The following is a 21,275-nucleotide window of genomic DNA, read 5'->3' on the forward strand; positions in this document are numbered from 1 at the left end:
AAAAGAGCAGTAAGATGCCAAATGCTTGGCAGGACTCTGAATCGTAGCTCAGCTTAATTGTACAAGTGAAAAGCATTATGCTGGAAAATGCCTCAGTTTCTCACTCTGCTCCCTCCCTCCCACAAAGCTTTCTGTAGGCTGAGGTAGGCTTTGGCAATCGGCTTTTTTCATCACAAGTTGATACAGATACTTGAACTTACTGCCCGAGCTGGGAAGATGGGGGTGAAGTATATGCAGTGCCAAGCACGCTAAGCACAGTTAATTATGCAGTTGAGCACACCCCAGCCATAAAGAGCTAACAAAACTTGTCAGTGTTCTAAAGGGCTGCAGTGAAAAGGGAGTGCAAAAATTATAGCTTATCTACTCTTTTTTTTTTTTCAGGTCAATAAGACATTTACAGGAGGCTTCAGCAACAGATGGGAAAGGTAAGTAGTCTAATTTTTTTTTTCTGGCTTACACTACATGTCATAAGATAATGCAAGAATTTCAAACACATGATGCTAATTTGAAATATGTAAACTAAAACTAAAAATTGCCAGTATGTTTTTATTGCACTGCTGCTTTTCTGAAGTGGGCTTGTGGGAATAACTTTTGGAAAAATGACCTTTTCCTGTATTGCTTTGACTATCAGAACTCATGTGGAACTCTCTCTGGTACTTGCCCAGCTCTCAGTGCTCGAGGTAGACATGACATCTAGAACAAACCATCTTGACAGATTTGCCTCTTTTTTTGTAAGCTCAAGTGTTCAGAAGCAGAACTAGAAATGAATTCCAGAATTGCTGCCTATTAGTCAAAATCGACTGCCATTTTTCAATTTCTGCAGAAATCTGCTCCCGCCAGACTAGAGGGAAACAAACCTCATCATGAAACAAAAATTGGCATTCAATGTAACACGGTTCTTGACTTGTCCATGTTTGTACAGCAGCTTAAAGGACTGCTTGTGTAAAGTTTGAGTTACGTTTATTGTAGCAGTGAAAATGAGATGATGGATGGAAAGCCAACCCAAATATGGCTTCTGTAGTGTGTGCTTCTCCTGCCTTATCTGCTCACTTCTTCTGAATTAGTTCCTCAGTTGGCTGCAGATGCAAGCAATGGAGCATAGCACTGGCTTCCTTGGAAGCAGGCAGCCGTTTCAGTATCCTGTCATTTGATGACTTGCTCTTCTTGAAAGCTTTATTTGTTGAAGGCCCTTTGGCAGCATCTTTTAAACCCAGTCTTATCCCTTAACTCTTGTCTCTCCTGGAGACAGCCTCCTAGGTCTGGATACTTCTTCCAGCCATTTCCTGGCTTCCAATGAGATGCTTGCATTTCAGTGCAGATTGCCTCTGGTGTAGCAGGTGTAAGGCTGGGTACTGAACTCAGCTCTGTGCAGACCACACATTAGGTCTTTTCTTGCCATCTGTTAAAATGAAACAATGAAGGTGAGCCCAGCATTTTTTTGAGATTCAAAGTTTTTAAAAAAAACAAAGCCAGACAACAATGACATATGCACACACACCCCCAACGCTAAAGGGTAGAAAATACTAATTTCTAATAGGAACCAATGTGAAGGAAGTTGGTGTTGATAATGTAACATTAATGTTGGTACCTTTCTCATCAGTGTGTTCACAGGGGTTCAGTGACATTCACTGACAGCTGTTTCACCTTGCCCACTGAGAGTATGCTCTGGAGCATTTATGTTCCCACTGTTACAAAGTCTGCTTAAATTTAGACACTCCTTGAAGCAGTGCCTTTCCTCTGACTTGAGGCTTTCACATACGTAAGGCCTGATTCTTAGCTGAAGCCATTGTGTGTGACTCCAAATAGAGGTCAGCTCTCTTGTAACTGAGGCAGAACTGCTGGGTGGCAATGGAGTCTGTGACAAATAGACGCTGAGCTAGTGCTGGTAACTGAGACACAGACCCTCTAGATCTGTATGGCCTCAGGTGATCACCCCATCCCTACTTTGCACTTGATGCTTCTTATCACAAGATGGTGCTATGGAGTTTGCTTAACTTCAAAACATAGTGAAGGAGAAAAGTAAGGTAGCCAACACCAAGGACGTTCAGCGTTGACTCTGGACCTGTCCACTGTTCATCATAATGGGTGGAATCCAGATCAAGGTAAAACCAAGTAGTTCTGAAGGATATGTTGTAGTGGATAGTGGAGGTAAAAGAAAATGGTGATCTGAGAAGACCTGGTTGTGCCTTTAGAGCTAGTCAGTGATAGGCACAATAGCCCCTAAGGATCATTCCTAGTCCTCTGTTTTGTGTGGTTCTCCACGGGTAATGGTGCTCTTCATAATGAATGTTACTTGTGGATCACCTACTGCCATTACTATACTTTGATGTGCAGATCCTGCAAGTTCAATAATTGTGTGTTGAGAGGGATTTAGCAGCTGTGTCATGCTACACTAATCATAAAAGAAGCCAAGGAAAAAAGTTTTGGGGAAAACATAGGCACCAGATTGTGGCCAGGACAGCCGCAGTGCTGGGACTCACTTGTGAAATGAAGTGTTTAGAGGCTGTTGAAAGGAGCCTGTGGGGGGCAAGTAAATGGCAATGTGCTGCCAGAAGCAGAATATTACCTAATGATGTCATGCTGCTAGTGTGCCTGATTAAGAAAAACAAAAGTGATACGGTTGTACTGTAATATGGTAAAATCATCATGTTAGGCTTAAATGAATAGTCTTGAGTAGAATGACGTGCCCTTCACGCTGTAGGCTTCCCTTGGGGGCCCTGTTCTGCAGAGGTGCTGCACAGTGTCTTAGCTTCTCGTGAGAAAAGTAGGACCAGTGCTAACTCTAAAATCACCAGCACTTTCTTCCCACAGATTAAGATAGTTTTCTTCTGAAGTTGTAAAAACTACTGGATCCTTTCATATTTAACTGCTATTTAACTGCATATTTAACTGCTGAACTACCTGTCCTGTGATTAGAACTGATTGAATCTTGTGTGGGCAATTCTGATTGGACTGTCTATTGCCTGCTGGGATTTATTGTCTAGTATTACCTCAAAGGCTGCTTTCCTTGTTCTCTCACACAGACTTCATTAACTTATAGGGTGTCTTGGGGAATTATATACTATAAATTCAATAGCTGTTTTCGTGGTGCTGAGTACTCTGGTGAGAAAGACCGAAGGTGAATTATTTTTGCTTCCTTGCCTCTCTTAGAACTAACAACTCCTAGGATTTCACAGCTCAGTATCCTGGTGGTGTTTCCTGACTGTCTGTCTTGTCCTTTTTCAGCTGCTTCACCTGTTTATTAGATAGCACTCCCTTGGGTCAAGTGCAGCCATGACTGCAGCGTGACTAGAGTAGAAATGAAGCAGAAGGCTGGTTGGACTACTAGTCTCTTAATCTTTTACAGCTGTGCTTGCCATAGGCCTTTGTATTAGCAATGTAAAATTATTAAAAAGTCTTGTTATAAGTGGTGATGATTTGGAGTCACTAGCTAATGGTCATTTAAACTTTATTTTTTTTAAAGATTATTTCCCAAAGTGGGAAAGTTAGAAGAATAGGTCTAAGGCCATAATTATCCAGGGAGACCTTACATGCACAGGTGATGCACATTGCTCGTGAAGTGTAGGTAGGCATTGCATAGTGATACAGCTGAGCATGAGCTGCCTGGTTGCTTTTTTCCCTTGAAGGTGATCTTAACTCTAAGGCAGAATATCTGACCTACACAGGCTTCTTATCTTGCACAGCAGTGGGTGTAAACATCCCATTTTTAGAAGCTTTTTTCTTCCCCTTTTAAAATCATTATCTTCAGACTTAAGCAAGTGCCTAGCTGCAGGTGTTTGGTCTGTCTCTGTTCTTTCAGATGGGAGTGGGCTCTCTGTCCATTTCTAGGTCTGTATTACAAATGTCTTGCTTGCAGATTTAAGTAAACCAGCCTGAGCTAGAATTGTTTGGGCTGGAAGGCTGCTCAACTACCACTACTTTTGTTTACAGGCATCATGAGAAAAGAAAGCGAGTATGTTGTAGTGAACTTGCTAAATTTTGTTTGAAACTCTTAAGTTCTTGGTCACAGGACCTCTCAAGTCCCATAACCCGCTCTCGTGTAGCATGTCATCTGTTTGAGGGAGGAATGGAGGGTTGGAAACACCACTGCAGTTTCTGTTCTGCTTGTACCTCTGTGTGTGTGATGAGAGATGTGAAACTCGGTGCAGTCTGATCACGAACGGTTAGCTATTTTCCTGAAGCACTGCAGCATGTCATAGCTGGCAGCAGAATTAGGGGAAATACATTGCAGTGTGTAGCTCCCAGGCAACATTCCCTGTGTGCTGTGCAGTGGGCAAATGATGATTAATGCTTTCATGCTTGCCCCCATGTCAGGAAAAAACATTTGCCATATTCAGTGTCTTCCTGCTTCTGTACCATGAAAACTCTGAGCAAAGAGCCTGGTCCTGCATGGTGCAGAACACCCTCTGCTTAGCTGAGCTCGGCAGACACCAGAGGTGATGGCTCCGTGGAGGACCATGCTAAAACACCCCCACAGCTCTCCAGCGAGGAGAAGGGGGTAGCACATGGGTAAACATGCTCTAGGCAGTACGTGGGCATCTCAAACCTTGAGATAAAGCTCGTGATTTAAGTGTCGAGACCTTAATGGATAGCACTGGAGAGTTGGGAAATGCTGAGATATGAAATAGGCTTGTTATGTTCCAGTGTACCACTTCCAGGTGCCCTAGACAGCTATCCAGGGTTGATGTAGTGATTACACATTGGAGATACATTGCTTATCCTGTACTTTGGATGTTTTTCTGATCCTGGTGGGGAACTGTTGTGCCAAACTACTAATGTGTTTTAGAATATTCAAGAATAACTAGTCTGTGCCACCTTCTTGTGCATGACACTGAGAGTTGCTGTATCTGCTTGCTTGACCTCCTCTTTCTGGTATAAAATTGCTTTTAAGCAGAGTGCTGTAGAAATTACAGGGCCCTACTTCTGAGAGGTACTCCTGGAGCTGCTTTTTGAGGTCTAGATCTACATGTGTGCCTTTATTCTCAGGAGCAGGGGAGGAATAGAAAACTTCCATTTACTATTTGGTAAAGGCACAGATTGCATCTCAAATGGTCGAGTTGGTATCGCATGCAAAGCATTGTAGAAATATTCTTAGCTGAACTTCAGCACGTTCGCTCAAGATGCATTATGGTTTGCCCTTGTATGCTATATTATCTGGACTTGAGCTGCCTATGCCCTTGGCTGCAGTCCTCTTACTGTTATTACACACATCTTCTAAAAAGGTCAGATATATTCATCAAAAAGCTATTGTCTGATGGTGTGCAAGGCTGAAGGCTGTAGTGGATGGTTTGGCTTTCTTTCTCCCTGTCTTATAGGCTGTGTCAGCATTTGAAATTAGCACAGGGGGCAATCTGAAAAAGAGACTGGTTTCAAAATTGGTGTGCTGTGTTTTGATCGATGCAGATCAGGCTAGTGCAGGCACAAGCTGTTAAAATGAATGGTGATAGAGAGGGAAAACTGAGGGAAGCAAGGTATAGATGTTAAACCTCTATTGGAGGATGGCTTTATCTTTTTAATTACTCTATGAAAGCGGAGGAACGCAAATGTGAATTAATTTGTAAGACCTTAGGTAGAAAGTCTCTACTACTTTTTTTTTTTACCTTCTCTGCAGTTAAGTACTGTTCCTTGAAGAATGGTTATTATACTCAGAGCATAAATTTACTCGACCTTTACTGCATGCTGTGATTGCTGCTGTGTTATCACAGCTTTACAGGTTGGGGCTGCAAGTGATTCAAGTCATAAGTGACAGCTGCTGGCCTAGCATCTCTCCTTGCAAGTGTTGCTGTCAGTGCCTGGACTGCCAGGCTAAGGTGAATCAAAGTCTTAAAGTGTCCAGCATAGCAAGACTGAAGTGTTACTGCTTGGAGCACATTCAGCCTGTGAAAAAGCAATTCACAGGCTGCTGATGCCAAGCAATGATTTTAGACTTTCTCCAGAACAGTGTGTGCTGTAACTTTGAGCTGCTTAAAAAAACTGGTAGAATTTTGTAGGCACGCATTAATACTGACTTTAGTATCTGATAGTGGAGAGAAGTATTCCTGAAGTTGAGGCAGCTAGAGGAGAGCACCTAGTTGGGGTAAATAAGCAAGCCAGCTTCCAGAGGTGGCTCTTCAGTCTATCTACTTGGTGGTGGTCTTTTTTTCCTCCCCTCCTTCTTTCCCACGCTCAGCCATTCTAGATATCTGGATGTACCAACCTATGACGCTTTGGTATTGATTATTGTGATGAGTAGGTGAGATATTGAGCTGTGCCCCATCAGTTGGGAGAGGTGGCATTGTGACACTTCAGTTAGCAGCCAGATCTTTGGCTTCACTATACTTTCCTCCTATGCACTGCATGAATCCAACAAATGACTCCCCAGCTCCCTCAGTTGTTGACTGTAAAGCATTGATGGACTGGCAGTTTGAATCACAGCTGTTGAGTTGGTGTTTCTTTAACTATAAAGCCTGGTAATTCTCATGGCCTGTCATTGCATCAGTTGGTGGCAGTTCTTAAAGATGAATGCGTTGAGTTCAAAATAGATCCTTCTGTGTACAAACCGGTATGTGGTAAATCACAGGATCTTCGTGGTCACACTTAATGTAGCTCTCACTTAAATAGGATAATATTGCTTCCCTGCTTCACGATTTAATGAGCTTGTCCTGCATGTTTACACGCTTTAATCTTTCTCCAACTGTATTATGAAAAGCTTTTAGCATTAGGTTATCTGGTAGAGCACTAGACCCAGAAAATCCATAAGTTTTTGCTATTTAAATGTGGAGGAACTAGGTTTTGTGAGGGACAGAAATAGGGAGAAGTAGCTAAACCAGTGACTCGGGGCTGATCTAGCTACCAAGGATTTAGTTAGATTCTTGTTTTAGCAGTTCCACTGGCCAACAGATGGTAAGACTTGAAGTGCTCTGTGCTTCACTGCTGGTACTCTACAGATGCAAGTCTAGAGTTTGGGCATTGCTTTCTGGAGTCCAGAACTGTGTGTTCAGTGTTTCATATTGCAGTCCAGGCGGAAAGCTGGTGTTCCTCTGACGCACTGTGCCATAAGATTGCTCCCATGAGTGCAGTCTTGCCTGAAGCTAACCCAGCCTAACTGGTATTCAGATGAGTGTTGCACAGTATGAGCTTTAGCTGCATGGAAACAAACCTGGTGCTCCTTCACAAATAAGGCTTGCTTTTTTTTCCCCTCTTAAGATCTGACTCTGCTTTCTCTTGCTGACATGCACTGTGCTCTGTCAAAAGTTAAACATACTGTTTGGAAATGTGTAGAAGCTGCTAGCCAGAACTGAATCAAAACTCCTCTTAGCTTAGTTTTATCTACTTGTCAGTCAGTTTATGCCTTCTGTTAGTCAGGTGCTGCTCTTACAGTATGTCTGCTGGAGGAGAGTTTCTGTCTCAGGGTGTCCATAGCTTTCAGTGGTTCTCCTGGAATGCTAAAGGTAAGTTTTGTAAAGTGACTCTTGATCTCTAGATTATACCAAGTAGGTTTATAACAGAGTGTTGTCTGACTTCGCTGTAGCTTATGTAGTGGGAACCTGTAACAGTTTGGTGCATTTGACATTACCTTTCCATAAGAACAACTTCATTGTTTTTGTCATAGGAAATGAAGCATTTCTTCAGTAGTTATTAGCCCTCCTCTTCCCACTTTGTAATACTATATTTTGCACTGTTGTGAACCTGGAAGACCTATGTGCAAATATATGCGGCCTTCTATAATTCTGCTTTTTGCAGTGGGTGATTTCTGTGAGGGAGTGCAAGAGAACTTAAGCACAATGTGTTGCATTTCCACATCTGAAAAGAATTATAAGGAGGGCTTGCAGGGGATAGCAGTATGTGGCAATATTTTCTAACTGGCAGCTTACGTTTATGGTCTCTAGATTGCATCTCTATATGCTGTCAACAAATCTTGGACTCCTTGCCTCTCATGTTGTCACAAAAGCACCAGGAGTCCGTATTTGTAATCCTGCTGCACCTCTAAACTCTGACTCTCAAACCAGAGTTGACAGCTGTTCCATTTGTTGTTGACCTCTGCTCGTTCACATGAATATCCGCTCCGTTCCTCAAAAGCTGATGTAATCTGTCCAATAAACACAGGTTAGCCTGGGGCCTTAGTTTACACAGTTTGTGACTGAAGCACATGCATTTACTATGAGAACTATTCAGTATGACTTCCCATTTCACTTGCAAGTTGTGACTGAGCCATGAATGATAGAGGGTACTGCATAGATGTTAAAATACTCCTGCTGAGGTTCAACAGGGTGCAGTAGCTCCTAGAGCTGTGGTTACCCCAAAGTCGTGCAGGTCAGCTGAAGGCACAGAGCAGGTCAGGAAGTACTCTAGAAAAGGTATGAGTTTTCTAGGAGGCAGTGTCAAGTGGCATGGCCCTTGTGGCAAGGGTGGGGTGACAATATGTAGTTGGCTGCATACAGCTACTCACTAGAGGAAGGCTCTATATTGCAGAGTGTGCACATATAAAATTTAGCATAAAGGTGATGTCACTGAGTTGCCTTTTCAAGAGGCCATTCACCTCAGTTTAGGAGTTGTCTGGTATGTAGACAAGCCAGACTGGCACTCCTCAGAGCGCCCAACAGGCTGTCGGACAAATCCTTCTAGTCAGGGATTACCTGGGTCTTAGTTTTCACTACTTGCCTCCCTTGCAGACAAGCATCCAAAGAAACTCTGTCTCATTTTAACAATTTTCTGATGGACTTCTCTGTTCTCTTGATAGCTGCTATTAACCTAGCAAAGCTGAAGCTTTTCAGACACTACTATGTTATGGTAAGTAAAAACATGTATGCATGCATACAGGGCACTTAGATGATGTTCAATCCTTGGGATTACTTGTTGGAAGCTACTATAGCTGGTGGATGTGGTGGTGATGTTCCTAGTTCTGCGGCAGTGGTGTGCTTTGGCATCTTGGTCAACTGGGTTACAATTCTCCTAAGCAACTTCACTTCTTTTCCTAGTGGTTGCATCCTTCTGTCTATTTTTAAATTGGTTCCAGCTATTTGTAACGCTTACTAATTTCCTCTGGAGACAGCTTGAGCTGCCAGTTGAATTGATGGGCTTGAATAACATACTGTAAAATTCTGAAAAATTAAACTTGGTACCAAATGGTGCCTTGAGATACAGAGTGCAGTTTCTGATTAAGTCAGTGGGGAGCCATGAGCATATCTCCCAAGAGAGCACAGGCTTCCTAATGATTTCCAACAGCCTTATTTGAGACTGCTGTGAGTGGTAAGAGTAATAAATGACAATCCTGGTTTTTAGTGTTCTACAAAATCCTAATACTTAAAGTATTTTCCTGCTGTAACTTAAATATGTTAGCAATAGTTCAAGCTGTTTGGACGTTCAATAAGCAGTAGAGCCCTCAGCCTATATCTTCCATGTCTATCAAGGGGCATAATAAGGCTGATCTGACATAATGAGTTGCTTGGGAATTGCTTGAGTGATTTCTCTGGAAAAAGAGGTTCTATAAGGATGGTGCTATTGTTCTCATTGTGCTTTCTCCTTTTCCTTCCCAGATTGTGTGTTACATCTACTTCACACGGATCATTGCAATTCTCATAAAGATTGCTGTTCCATTCCAGTGGAAATGGCTATACCAGGTATTTGCCAGCAAAGGAAAATACAGCCATTCCATGATACCTCCACTCCCCCGTAAACCGTTCCTCATGTTGTAGAATATCTTGGAGTAGAGTGCTGCACCCTGTCTCTTCCCGATTTTATCACTGATGTGCCTAGGGTGGCAGGAATATATTTTTAGGTTTATGTTTGTCCAGAAAGGCTGCTGGATTATACATGAGATGTCTGAAAGTAATAGCATTATTGATTTTTAGTCTTTCAGTTTAAAAATGTCCAAAGGAAATTAATTGAGGATATACAAAGGAGAAAAAAATTAGTCAGGTTTGCCCTGTGTAATTGAGGCCCCAGGGAGCCAGTGAAATAGGCTTTCACTCTTCCATCTACAGGCTCTATTCCCCTAGTCACTTTTAAATACTTGGTTTCTTAACGTATAATCCAAGTAACTGTGTAAGGAGTCCTTGGAATACATTAACTGTTGAAAATACCAAACAATGTAGGGATGATTTCTGTGCCTCCCCCTCCCCCCCATTTGAAAGCCAAATCTTGGCTGTAGTTACTTAAAAGCACTGGAGTGATGGATAGAACTGTAACTGTATTTAAAGTGACAGGGAAAGCTGAAAGAACAAAGGGCTTGACAGCCTTTAGCCTGGGATTAACGATAACAGGACAGGAATTGCGTTATTTCTGCTATGGCACAGACTTATTGGCCATTAAATCTTGAACCTTATGAATGAGGAGAACTGTTTCATGACCATGAAGGATTATAGGACTGAACTTCAATCTTGTGTTTTCACTTGCAGCTGCTGGATGAAATGGCCACACTTGTGTTCTTTGTCCTCACTGGGTACAAGTTCCGTCCAGCATCAGACAACCCTTATCTACAGCTTTCTCAAGATGATGAGGATGACTTGGAGATGGAAGCTGTGTAAGAACTCCTCCCCCTGCCTTTTTATACCTCTTCACTTGATTTAAGAAGAGTAATGTTTAAAAACAGTTTAATCTCACTAAATCTTTCTTTGGGAAAAAAAAAAACTTAAGATCTGCCCACACGTTTAAAGACAAGGTAGCTATTTGGTGTGCGCTAAACTACCAAAGAGATTTGTGATACGCATAGGAGCCGCTGAACTGGATATTGCAGTAGTGTGGAATAAGCTGGTAAAGCTTTTCATGACACAAAAAGATGCCCATGAAAATATAAAGTAAAAAAACCACCTGTGCTTAATCTGTGTCGCTGAACACCAGTGAGCCTTACAGGTTGTCATTTCAAAAAAAAACCAAAAAAACCCAAAAAAACCCCAAACAAACATGGTCTGAGGTCACTTCTACCTCAAAGTTTAGACTGTAACTTCACAGGAGCTGAGGAGATGGATTCTTACTAATACTCTTCACTGGTCTATTCCTTTCTGCTTAACTGTGAGGCACCACAAATGCAGTAGGACCTGAGATAGTCTGGAGAAATTAAAAAGCGGGGCTTAGCCTAAGTCCCTGTCACTTTCTTTGCAGTGGTTTTCTGAGGACTTAGAAAATGAGTGGCATTTCTGAATCTGTAATAGAAACTGCCCTAAGAAATTCAGCATGCCTGAAGTGTTGAATACAGCTATAACTGCCACAGACTCTGTCTTAGCAGGAGCCGTGCTAACCTAATCTCTCCAGTAGTTATACGTTTCCTGCATAATTGCAATTCATGAACAGGCTCAGAAGCCTGTTTCTAAGAGTTAATTTCCAGTTTGGCAAATCCTCTTTACTAGATATTGGGTGAAACAAATCAACACTCCTATTTTTATTCTGGGGGCAAAAAAAGCCAGAATGTGTTTGCCCTCATAGTTAGTTCAGAAAGAAATGGAGCTTATTGGGAGATAGCTACAAGGAGATTTGAGGTAGAATCCAGCCTGAAACGTCATGTAAGGCGTCTAATTTCTCAGAAATGTCTCTAGTAACAAAGATCATCTTTCCAAATGCTTAGTTATTTTTGCTTTGGATCCACAAAATCTGTCATTGTTGCAGGCAGAAATGTTGCAAGAACTAGTGGGTAGTGCCCCTAAAATCATTATCACTTAAAAGTGTTTAAATGGTTTATGTAAGAAGCCGGTTTCAGTTTGGGAGCTGGTAAATAAACATCCACATTAGGAAGGCACTGTGTGAACTGGAAAATGTGTCAGGAGTTGTGATTGTACAGAACAGACCTTTTATCTTCCTACAAGATTGTCCGTTAGACTGAATTTAACTTTGCATGACATGAGGAATGAATTTTTACTTGGGTGTTTTTAGGACTAATAATACGGCACCTTTCTTATCTAGTAATTTCAGTAAATTGGAGAAGCTGCTAAGCTTAAGAGAACCTGCCAGGATTAAGATGTAAATAACTAGTTCATTAAACTTTCTCCATCTTGCCATTGTGAAATAGACATTACTAGAAACTTGAGGATCAGAATTCTTTGTGAGCCTTTTCCTGGTATGGCATTTTGCTCTTTGCCTTGGGAGTTTCCATTGCTGTGCCTTGTGGGTTTGTTCCCCTCAGCCTTGCTTGAATTTTTCTCATCTGATTTACTAGTTTTACTCCATTTGGGCACTTGGCAGCGTATGATCTGTAAGAGTCTTGTTCTTCCTTCCCCAGCTGCATCAGGGAGGTTAAGTTTGCACGTATTTGAAAAGTGTGGTATATACACATTCTGTGACAGGTGAAGCACTGCAATGAAAGTCGGTTGAATTTCTTGTTGACTTGGTCTCGCTGGTCCTATTTTACTTTTATAAATATTAAGTGTTGTTTCTGTAGGGGGAAAATATCAAGGCTTATTTAGCAAGTGACTAAGTGCCTGACAGCATTCCCACCAACCACTGTATGAGTGTGTGTTGTCTTTCATGTGAGAAATACGCACTTGTCTTCAGAGGCTATGGCAGAAGTTAAAAGCCTGCAGACTTCGAACTTTGGTGTTTTGCCATGTCTTATTGCCAGGTTTTATGGTTGTTTTCCTCTCTGTTTTTGTTAAAATCAGGCTCTTTAAGCGTTTGCTGCCGTAGCGTTCAGTTTCTTTAGACTCAAGATTTCTATGAGCCAACAGAGGGGAGAGCCATGAGGTCAACAAGACTGTTTTCCAGGCTTGCTTGTCTTCCAGCAAAAAATAGATTTTAAGTGCAGGTCTCTAGCTTATGCCTGTCTTCATGCAGTGCAAACTATACAGAGCTCAGTCTGGCAGCAAATGTAAATATTAAGGACAGTGTGGAAATCTGCAAAGTTTCAAGAGAAACCCAAAGACTAGGTGTCTGTGACAGAAGCAGCACAAGGCACAAATCCTCCCTCTGTAAATTCTTTTAAGTCTCAAAAACATAAGTAAAGAACAGCAAAGGTAACTTGTAACAAGTCCCTTCAACTAACACCTCTGTCTTGGGATAGGACTTTCTTTTCAGTTATACTAGACTCAATAGAAACTCTCCTGGTGGAGAGGAGAGTATGACTAAACCTGAACTAAGGACCAGTCTGTTCTTTTTCAAGTAGGGTCAACAGCCATTCATCATCAACAAAGTGGCTTTCTGCGTATTCTGTGCTGGGCAGCCTCTTGAGCCCATTCTGTCGGTATGTGGGCTTGTCGGTGACAGTTTGTTAGATTTAAGTACTCTGTTTGAAAAGGTGCAGCCGTGCTTGGCAGAAAGAGTTGTCAGGCTTCTAGTCCTAATTCCATTTCTGGGGCATGAACACAAATATAAACAGTACAGTAGATGAGATGGGGTGAGGAAGGGGAAAGGAGGTAGTTTTGGTTTTTTACTCTTGCAGTAAGTTATTTCATTAGCTCAGTAAGTTTGCTTTGAGTGTTAGGTACCAAAGTGTTCTTGTACAGATCTTGGCTGAGAATTACGTTCACGCATGTGGGGTTAAGATATTTCCACTGGAAGAGGAATTGCAGGAAAAGCCATTAATGGTTTTGTTATTAATTCAGTAAATCCATCTTACTGAGTGTGTGGAGACTAACTTTGCTTTTTCTTAACACCCGAAACAGCCTTAGCATAGTGAACTGTTGTGGTAACGCTGACCTACCTTTGCTTGTGCCTTGGGATCTGGAGTTCCTCACTGTTTCATGAGGCAGCCTATTCTGTGCTCAGGCTTGAAGTCCTAGTTGGTTGCTTTTCTCTGCCCTCTCTTTGGCTGTGCTCATGGCAGACCGGATTCATGATGCTCTCTGTTAGGAGTGATTTTCTTCACCTAACACATCTTTCCCATGCAGAGATCAGCTTTTTTGCTCAATGGCTGATCAGTTTTCACTCCAGCTTGCAATGGCTTGTAAAGGCTGGCTGCTGCCAGTATCTCAGTGTTTCTTGTTGGGACTACAAAAAAAAAGCAGAAAAGACACCTGAGATCCACCACTGTCGAGGGCTGAAAAGGCTTCTCTAAGTTTAGCCATCTCTTGATACCTTGGATAAAATGCAGGGAGTTAAAAAAAAAAAGCCAACTATGAAATTTCTACAGCTCGTACCACTGTGCAAAGAAGGAGCATTCAGAGAACTCCTTTAGTGCCTCATTTGTGACAGGTATCCCTCTGACACTCACAAAAATTCTCTCTGGAGACAGATGGTTTAGTAAGAAAGATTTGTTGCATTTTAGTTACTGCTGGTTTGTGGGGCTAGAAATGCAGTTTAGCAAAATGCGGGTGAGGAACATGAACTTGCAGTACTGCAGGTCAGAACTGAAGTCTTGAGACTATTCTCGGTAGAATAAGAATTGCGGTGTGCTTGGTCTTAGTGCTGATCCCCTTATTTTACTGGGCACTAAAAACATATTGGCTGAACTAATCTGGAGGGAGAGGAATTGCCCATTTTTATATGAACAATCTGAGAAAATGAGGACTCATTTTGCCATGCCGTACACTTGTCATGAGATAAGAACAGTGCTCATCAGATGGTCCTTAACTTTCACTGATAAGGAATCCACCCTGAAATCTTTCCCAGTTCTTTGCTGTTGTTGCAGGGTGGGGACAGTAAATGGCCTCTCTGATAAACAAATGACCTGGCTGCAATTTCAGTATGTAGCTGTTTGTCCTTTCCCTCTATGGAAGTGGATCATTCCCTCTTAGACACAGTCTCCGATCACTTTTGTCATCATCTTGGTGTGTAATGGGTTTGTAATTGTGTTAAAGGGCAGAGCTAAAATCTAGCCTGTGCCAGGTGGGCTCTCGCTAGCTGTGAGTCAAATGCCAGGACTACTTTGGTGTCCATGCATGGGCAACAAGCTGTTTATATACCCCAGTATGTCCGCTGTTGCATTACTATGTTAGCGGCTCATTTCTGGTTCATACGTGATTGTAATCTCCAGCTCCTCCCTGAAGAATTGATACTTAGCCCCTGTGATTGCAAAGTTTATTATTTCTGAAGAGTGAATTTTGTTGTTGTCTTGCTGTGTTGTCCCATATTTTTCAGACCATTACTTTGATTTGCCAGAATCTTTCTGCATTCTAGTCCCGTTCTCAAATACGTAGCTCTTAGTGTCTTCTGCAGATTTAATAAGCAAGTTCTCTATTCCATTCCTCAGGCAATTACTGAAAATATTGAGTAGAAGTGAACCCAGGACAGACCTCTCTGGAACCACACTCAATGTTCTCTCATTTTTGACAGGAAACCATTAAGTACATCTCAATGCATGCTTTTCCAATTAGTTATGCATCTACTCTGATGGTTTTGTCTAGCTCATGTTTCCCCAGATTTTTTCCTCTGTGACTGTGGGAAAACCTTTGTCAACAGGGAGAACTTAGGAGATCTACATGTTCTCTGGGCTGATAAGCTTGATGTGATTTTCTTCCAGGCAAATGTTTACTGCTTACTAATTCCATCTTTCTCCTTTAAGCAACCTGCTTATTTCTGCCCTCCCCCCCCCTTTTTTTATTTCAATAGGGAATAAAGTTGCTATTTGATCTGTATTCTTCTGACCCTTTCCCTATTCCCTTAAACACAAGCTCATCTAGGCCCGCTCTAAAGTGTCTGAACCACTGACGATCCCTGTACTGCCACAGCTAGAGAGAAGCTGAACACACCACTTTGAGTAAATCATTTTTACATGTACAGAAGTTGATACCTAACATGGAACTAAGGGCATTATGACAAGAATGTATCTGAAGACTATTTCTTTTCTTGGGTGATACTGTGAAAATGCTGTTGGGTAGTCTGATCAAATAAAGTATTCTTACCTGGCAAACAGCAGGCGAAAGTACACTAGACTGACAGCAGCATCTTTTGAACAGGACAGTTTTATGTATGCTTCCAGGCATCCCTTGTGAATGCATTGAGCTATTGGCACTCTTACTGTCAGCATCCAAAATAACCTCTGTAGCACATTTGTGGGGGGAAAAAAAATACCTGTATGGAATGAGAATAACATTGTGCAAAAGAATAAAGCAGATGTCTTGTGCATGCAAATAGCCTGTTTTGTATAGCAACAGAGAAAGCTACCGGGCTGAAAAGCTTGTTGGATAGCCAAGGTAGCTCTGAGAGGAGCAGTGCTGTTCTGGCTAGATAAACAGTTCAGTCTGCCTAATGTTTGAATGGTATTATAAGGCTTTATAGTTCAATGGTCAGATTGCCATGACAGATCCAGACTTGGATGGTATAAAAAGGATGACCTCTCTCGTCTGTTTTGTTGCTGCTCATTGAGTAATTTTGCTATTAACAGGAGATGGTGTGCATTAAGCTAATAAGGTTCATTTGGGGTACTGGCCACTGCATGTGCATTTGTATAATATGGTCTACCTATTAAAAGCATTGCAAATGCAAAAGAAAGTATTTAATGCATAGATTTTGGATGTTCAGCTGTATAGAAAAATGTTTAAGCAAGCTGCTCAAGCTTTAGCAAATAAACATCTGTTTTAACCGTTTAACCACCCCGATATCTTCTTTCAAGTATGAGCAAATATTATTTGCTCATTTAGTTTAATGATAGATGGGGAGGCCCTTGAGGCTCTCAAGTACAACAGCCTTGCTTCTACCGCCCATCAGTGTTGTGTCCCGGACGGTACCTGGCCTGCAAATGGTAGCAATAGAAAAGGCCAAATATGGAGACTGCTAGGTCTTGGTAATGAGACACTTGAAGCATTATTTGAGATGCCCAGGAACACAAGCCTGGGCTACTGGTGAAACGGATGTTACAGTTCAAGCTCAGATCTCTGATGTTTCTCCCTTCTCTTGCAGGGTGACGACTTCTGGAGTAATGGAGGGCATGAAGAAGGTCAAGAAAGTGGTGAATGGTTCAGCAGAGCCCCGGGGCGAGTGGGAAAGCACGGCATGATGGACTGGACTAAGGCAGCACTTTCAGAGAAACTTTTTTTTTAATTTATTATTACTCTCAGTGGAAAGGGAGCAACTAGCACTTCCCAACACTGAAACTGCAGAGCGGGGTGTGTCTAGGGGGAGCAAAGCAGTGCAGACATACAACTATTCCTCTGATCATAAGAAAATGGGATCTCTTGGTACCTGCAAGGAGTGCAAAGCTTTCCTGGGGATTTTGGGTAGCTTACTCTTTTTTTTTTTTTTTTTTTTCCCCCTTTCTGGATTGGTTAGGTATTCTGAATTGTTTGCAGCTGCGTTCTTCAGAATGTGTAATACTAATGTGAAGAGAGATCTTTAGCGTGTACGTAAACTATATATTTTATATAATGCGCATATATACCCACATTTGCTATGTAACATGTATGCTGGGAATTACAAAGCGTGTCAGAAGGTGGGAAAAGAAGATGAGATGTAAGTATTCTTTTTCTTTTTACATAAAAAATCTCATTTTAGCTTGGACAAAACATTGCAAAGCAAATTAATGGAAACAACTGCAGTTATTTGAGAAACTAAATGGGATATTGGGTTGGACGACTTCTGCCACCACTCACATCAGTGGGAAAGTTAATAACTATCTTGTCTTATCCATGCAGGTATCCACTCGAATGTGCCAGGTTTTCAAATGTATTGCTGTATAGGAAGCAAGTGACTGTTCTCCATTAAAAGCACTAGCCCATAGTGCAAAAGCATTAATGTAAACTCTCCACTGTTCATGGAGTTGCTCTTGATTCACACCCCACCTGACAAGAAGTACACAAGAGGTGTAAGACTGGTGCTTGCTTTTTAGGGGTCTGCCATGCTATCTTAAACACTTAATTTCAAGCTGTGACCCAGAGCACTTTGGTCTGCTTCATAAAGTATTTTCAAGGTAAAATATTTCCAAAAGACACTCCTTTCTGGCACAGTATAAACAGTACCAGAATCTCCAGTGGAAATCTGTCTAGCAAATGTACTGCAGCATAAACCTCTGGTACACCATCATCCTGAGCCTCTCTGGGTGGTTAATTGTACCTCTCTGGCTATGTAGGATTAATGATGATTGCTGTTTGAGATGGGCTGAACTGGTCAAAATGGTATTGCTGCCAAAACCAGGTAACTGCAGCTTCCAGTCCTAAATGGTTTTTGTCAGGAAAGGAGAAGATTAGGACCAGAACACTTAATGCAGGGGAATACCAAGTCTTAACTATTAGCTGCCAACTTGCAGTGGAGCCTTTAGAGCCACGTGCATTGTATCTGTAGTACTCTGCTATTGTTAGTAAGGTGAGCTGGTGCCCATAGCTGTAGTAGTGAGGCATAGCAAATGGTTGTTAACTTGGGGGAGGATGGAAGTGGCTCACTGATGTAATGAGGATAAGCTTTAAGAAAAATAAATAAAGTATAACTCACTGACCTACTGCAGCTTTAATAGTCATGTAGAGACATTGACATACGGTGCTGTTGAGCAAAGTGCTTCTGTCGGGGTGACAGGGATAGTCATCATCACAGAGCTCGGATATGCCGGCATCTTTTATGAACTCACTTAGGAATTGCTTTTTTTGACTGAAGGGACTACATCTCTGGTGCACAATTTATTAGAGGACTGTTAGAGCACTAGGTTTTTCTATTCCTTAATCTCGGAAGGGAGACTTTCTCTGGAACCTTGAACCACCTGTTCCTCAGCCTTGAACAGGGATTGTAGAGATCTTAAATGAGCAGAATGTACCAAGACTTGCTGTTTGGAGAGCAGTATTGTGTTCTTGCCACTCCTTTTCCCAGGTGTTGGTTCTATGCATTGTGGAAATGGTAGAAATGAATCTACCTGCTTTGATACCTGGAACTGCTTTCTCGTCTGATAGAGCACAAGAATAGCCGCCTTCTCTGGGTACAGAGTCCTCTTCTATGTTTTTTTTCCCCAGCTGTAACTGCATAGTAATAGCAGCAGTGGTGGTTTGACTTTTGCTGTCATTGTTTTGCAAAGATACAGTTTTAGTGAAAACAGAAAAGCCTACATAACTAGAAAGGCTGTGAGGTGAGCTATGAGCCTTTTAGACCTTCTGTATGAAGAAGTCTTCTGCATATTAAATAGCTGAGGTGTAAGAAATTGGACTATAAACAAACATAAGCAGTCCCAGCTCATCATACACTTAAATACGATACCTGAAAAACTCATCCTCTCACTCCTTGCATGGTTACTCTGTCCCTGTGGAAATGTCACTGTCTGCATCCAAAGGGCTACTCAAACAGGCCATAAACTTTGTTCAGAGTAGCCCACTGGAGACTTGAAGGCTGTTGACACTGAAGTATGTGAGGGGCCTGCTGTCAGGAGCGGAAGCGCAGTAACGGTGTTAATCCAGACATGATGCTGTCCTAGAACCTGTTAATACCTTCTGTGAATGAGATGTAAAATCCTGATGGGTGTGGTGATCCACTCAAAAACACGAGGGGCTGTGCTGGGATCCCAGCATGGGCTGAGCTGGTTCCAAACAGCTGCCTATTCCATACCTCAGCATCAGTGGAGCCGCTGATTTGGCGAGTGCTTTTACCTTAGTCTCAGGTTTCTTTTTTATATGCACTTTTTTGCGAAAGTTGCGCATGGTGTAGGTTCATCTGCCAAGTCCCTGGCTTGCTAGTCAAAGGCCAAAAAATGGGTGACTTTTTTTTGTCTTGGCATGAAAAGCCATGGCAGTACTCCGAAAGTGTTTTTAGAAGAGCTGTTTCCAAGTTCAGACCTGAGCTTCAGCAGTCAGCTCTACAACCAACATCAGCCGGCACTTAACGCAGGATGCCGACCAGCAGCACAACAGTAAGTAGTCAGACCTAAGCATTAGTAAAGAAAATGAATGTGGGTGTACAAGTCAGAAACCAGAGTGATAGAAGCTTCTTACTGCAGCCATTACCAAAGTAAATTTCCACTTTCTCTGGTGGAATTCCTCACAGCAGGTTGAAAAATGAGTTGTGTGATGGATTAGATGGTGGCTGGGATGTTGGAAGATGGAGAGGATGACTGCAGCTGTGCTTCTCGGCAGCACAGTGTGCGCTGCACCGCAAAGCATCAACGGGAGGGCTGCCCCCTCCCCCTTCCTCCCAAGGCAAACCCATGCCTGCATGACTGGCAAGTGCATGACTCTCTCTTGCTAGTGAAAAGTGGCAGCTTGGAGCTCACCAGGCAGGGTAATAGCAGTGCTTGCCTCTCAGATGCTCACGGTTGTCTATCGGTAGGAAGCTGTCTTTTATGGGGAGGGAAAATAGAAGAGCTGCTTGTGGCTTACAGATTGTTTTGGGATACAGCCTTACTTTCCTGGCTTTGCCTTGTACTGTCGTGAGCAACGAAAACAATCACCCTGCGGGTACGTAGTGGTATAATGACAGGAGTCCTGGAAAAGCAGGCTTTGAATGCATCCGTGTATGTTGCTGCAGTGGAGCACTCAGCACCCTCTGCAGACAAAAATGAGGTTGGTTCAGTGTTCAGTTGTGATGCAGGTTATGCCCTAATAAATCCCTATTGATAATGACATGCAAATGCCACTGATGCACTCCTCTTTCCTGCTGTAACTGCTCAGCAAGCTGTCTTCCAGAGGAAACCTCCTTGCAGTGCAAGTGCCAGACTTGCATTTTTTTTCAGGCTTGAAAAACGTTTTCCTTGATGGTTCATCAAGAGACTTACTAAAAGAAAGCAAGACATAATGGGGTCATCTGGAACATTGCTGCTGCTTGCTCAAAATGTAGCAGTTTGAGTTGAAGCCACATGCTGTCCTATTAAGATGCTCTTTCATGTTGTCATCTAACTCAGCATGTCATGATCTGTGCAGTGCATTGTTCAGTGTTTCTCTCCAGCTGAGTGCCCTGTTCCTGGATTTCCATGCTGGCATACCCTGGGAGCATGTTGTAAAAATTTGCTGCATTGCAGTATTTTGTCTTGGAGCTAGTAACGTGGAAGATGTATTTTTCTAAGCTAAGTGGACTCTTTCTAGCATGAGTGTGCATCTACCATGTATTCTTAAGCACTGTAATGCTCCTCCTGGCCATGAAAGGGCACGTCCTATCACTCCAGTGTGCACACTTGGTGAAAGTCCAATGGAAGATCTTTTTGTGTGTCAAGTCTTTTTTTTTTTTTTTACAGTATGCTCCTCTTAAAGAAGAGAGATGCAGCCTGGCCAGTGACAATCAAATTGACAAGAAAGGAGGTTTTTTTGTTGTCTGTTTGAAAACTGCCCAGCTGCATTTGAAGCAAATATTGGGTATTTGTATGTTCTGTTGAGCTCTGAGAACTGAAGTTGCTTAGCTTATTAAAAAAAACCAATCTGGTAGTAGGGCAGGTATTGAAGGGAAGGAAATCCTTCCTCCTTCAGTCTACCTGGTTTGTCTCCTTCAGTTTGACCTGTCATGATAGCTAACAGACCACTAATACTTTAAAG

At 42.2% G+C, this 21,275-nt stretch overlaps 1 protein-coding gene across 2 annotated transcripts in view; it reads left to right on the top strand.

Moving 5' to 3' along the window:
- The window catches only part of GPR107 (G protein-coupled receptor 107), a 36,074-nt gene extending 17,804 nt beyond the window's left edge, over positions 1-18,270 (top strand). Inside the window, exons 14-19 of one of the 2 annotated variants that reach the window (XM_075112512.1) lie at positions 382-425; positions 7,341-7,430; positions 8,720-8,769; positions 9,516-9,599; positions 10,377-10,501; positions 16,744-18,270. In XM_075112512.1, coding sequence (XP_074968613.1) covers positions 382-425; positions 7,341-7,430; positions 8,720-8,769; positions 9,516-9,599; positions 10,377-10,501; positions 16,744-16,840 — 490 coding nt within the window. In that variant the 3' untranslated portion in view covers positions 16,841-18,270. The remainder of the gene's footprint in view (positions 1-381; positions 426-7,340; positions 7,431-8,719; positions 8,770-9,515; positions 9,600-10,376; positions 10,502-16,743) is intronic. The other variant, XM_075112511.1, reaches the window with a different exon arrangement.
- Positions 18,271-21,275: the final 3,005 nt, after the last annotated feature.

Source organism: Phalacrocorax aristotelis, chromosome 17 (genome assembly GCF_949628215.1).
Source record: "Phalacrocorax aristotelis chromosome 17, bGulAri2.1, whole genome shotgun sequence".
NCBI classification, from domain to species: domain Eukaryota; kingdom Metazoa; phylum Chordata; class Aves; order Suliformes; family Phalacrocoracidae; genus Phalacrocorax; species Phalacrocorax aristotelis.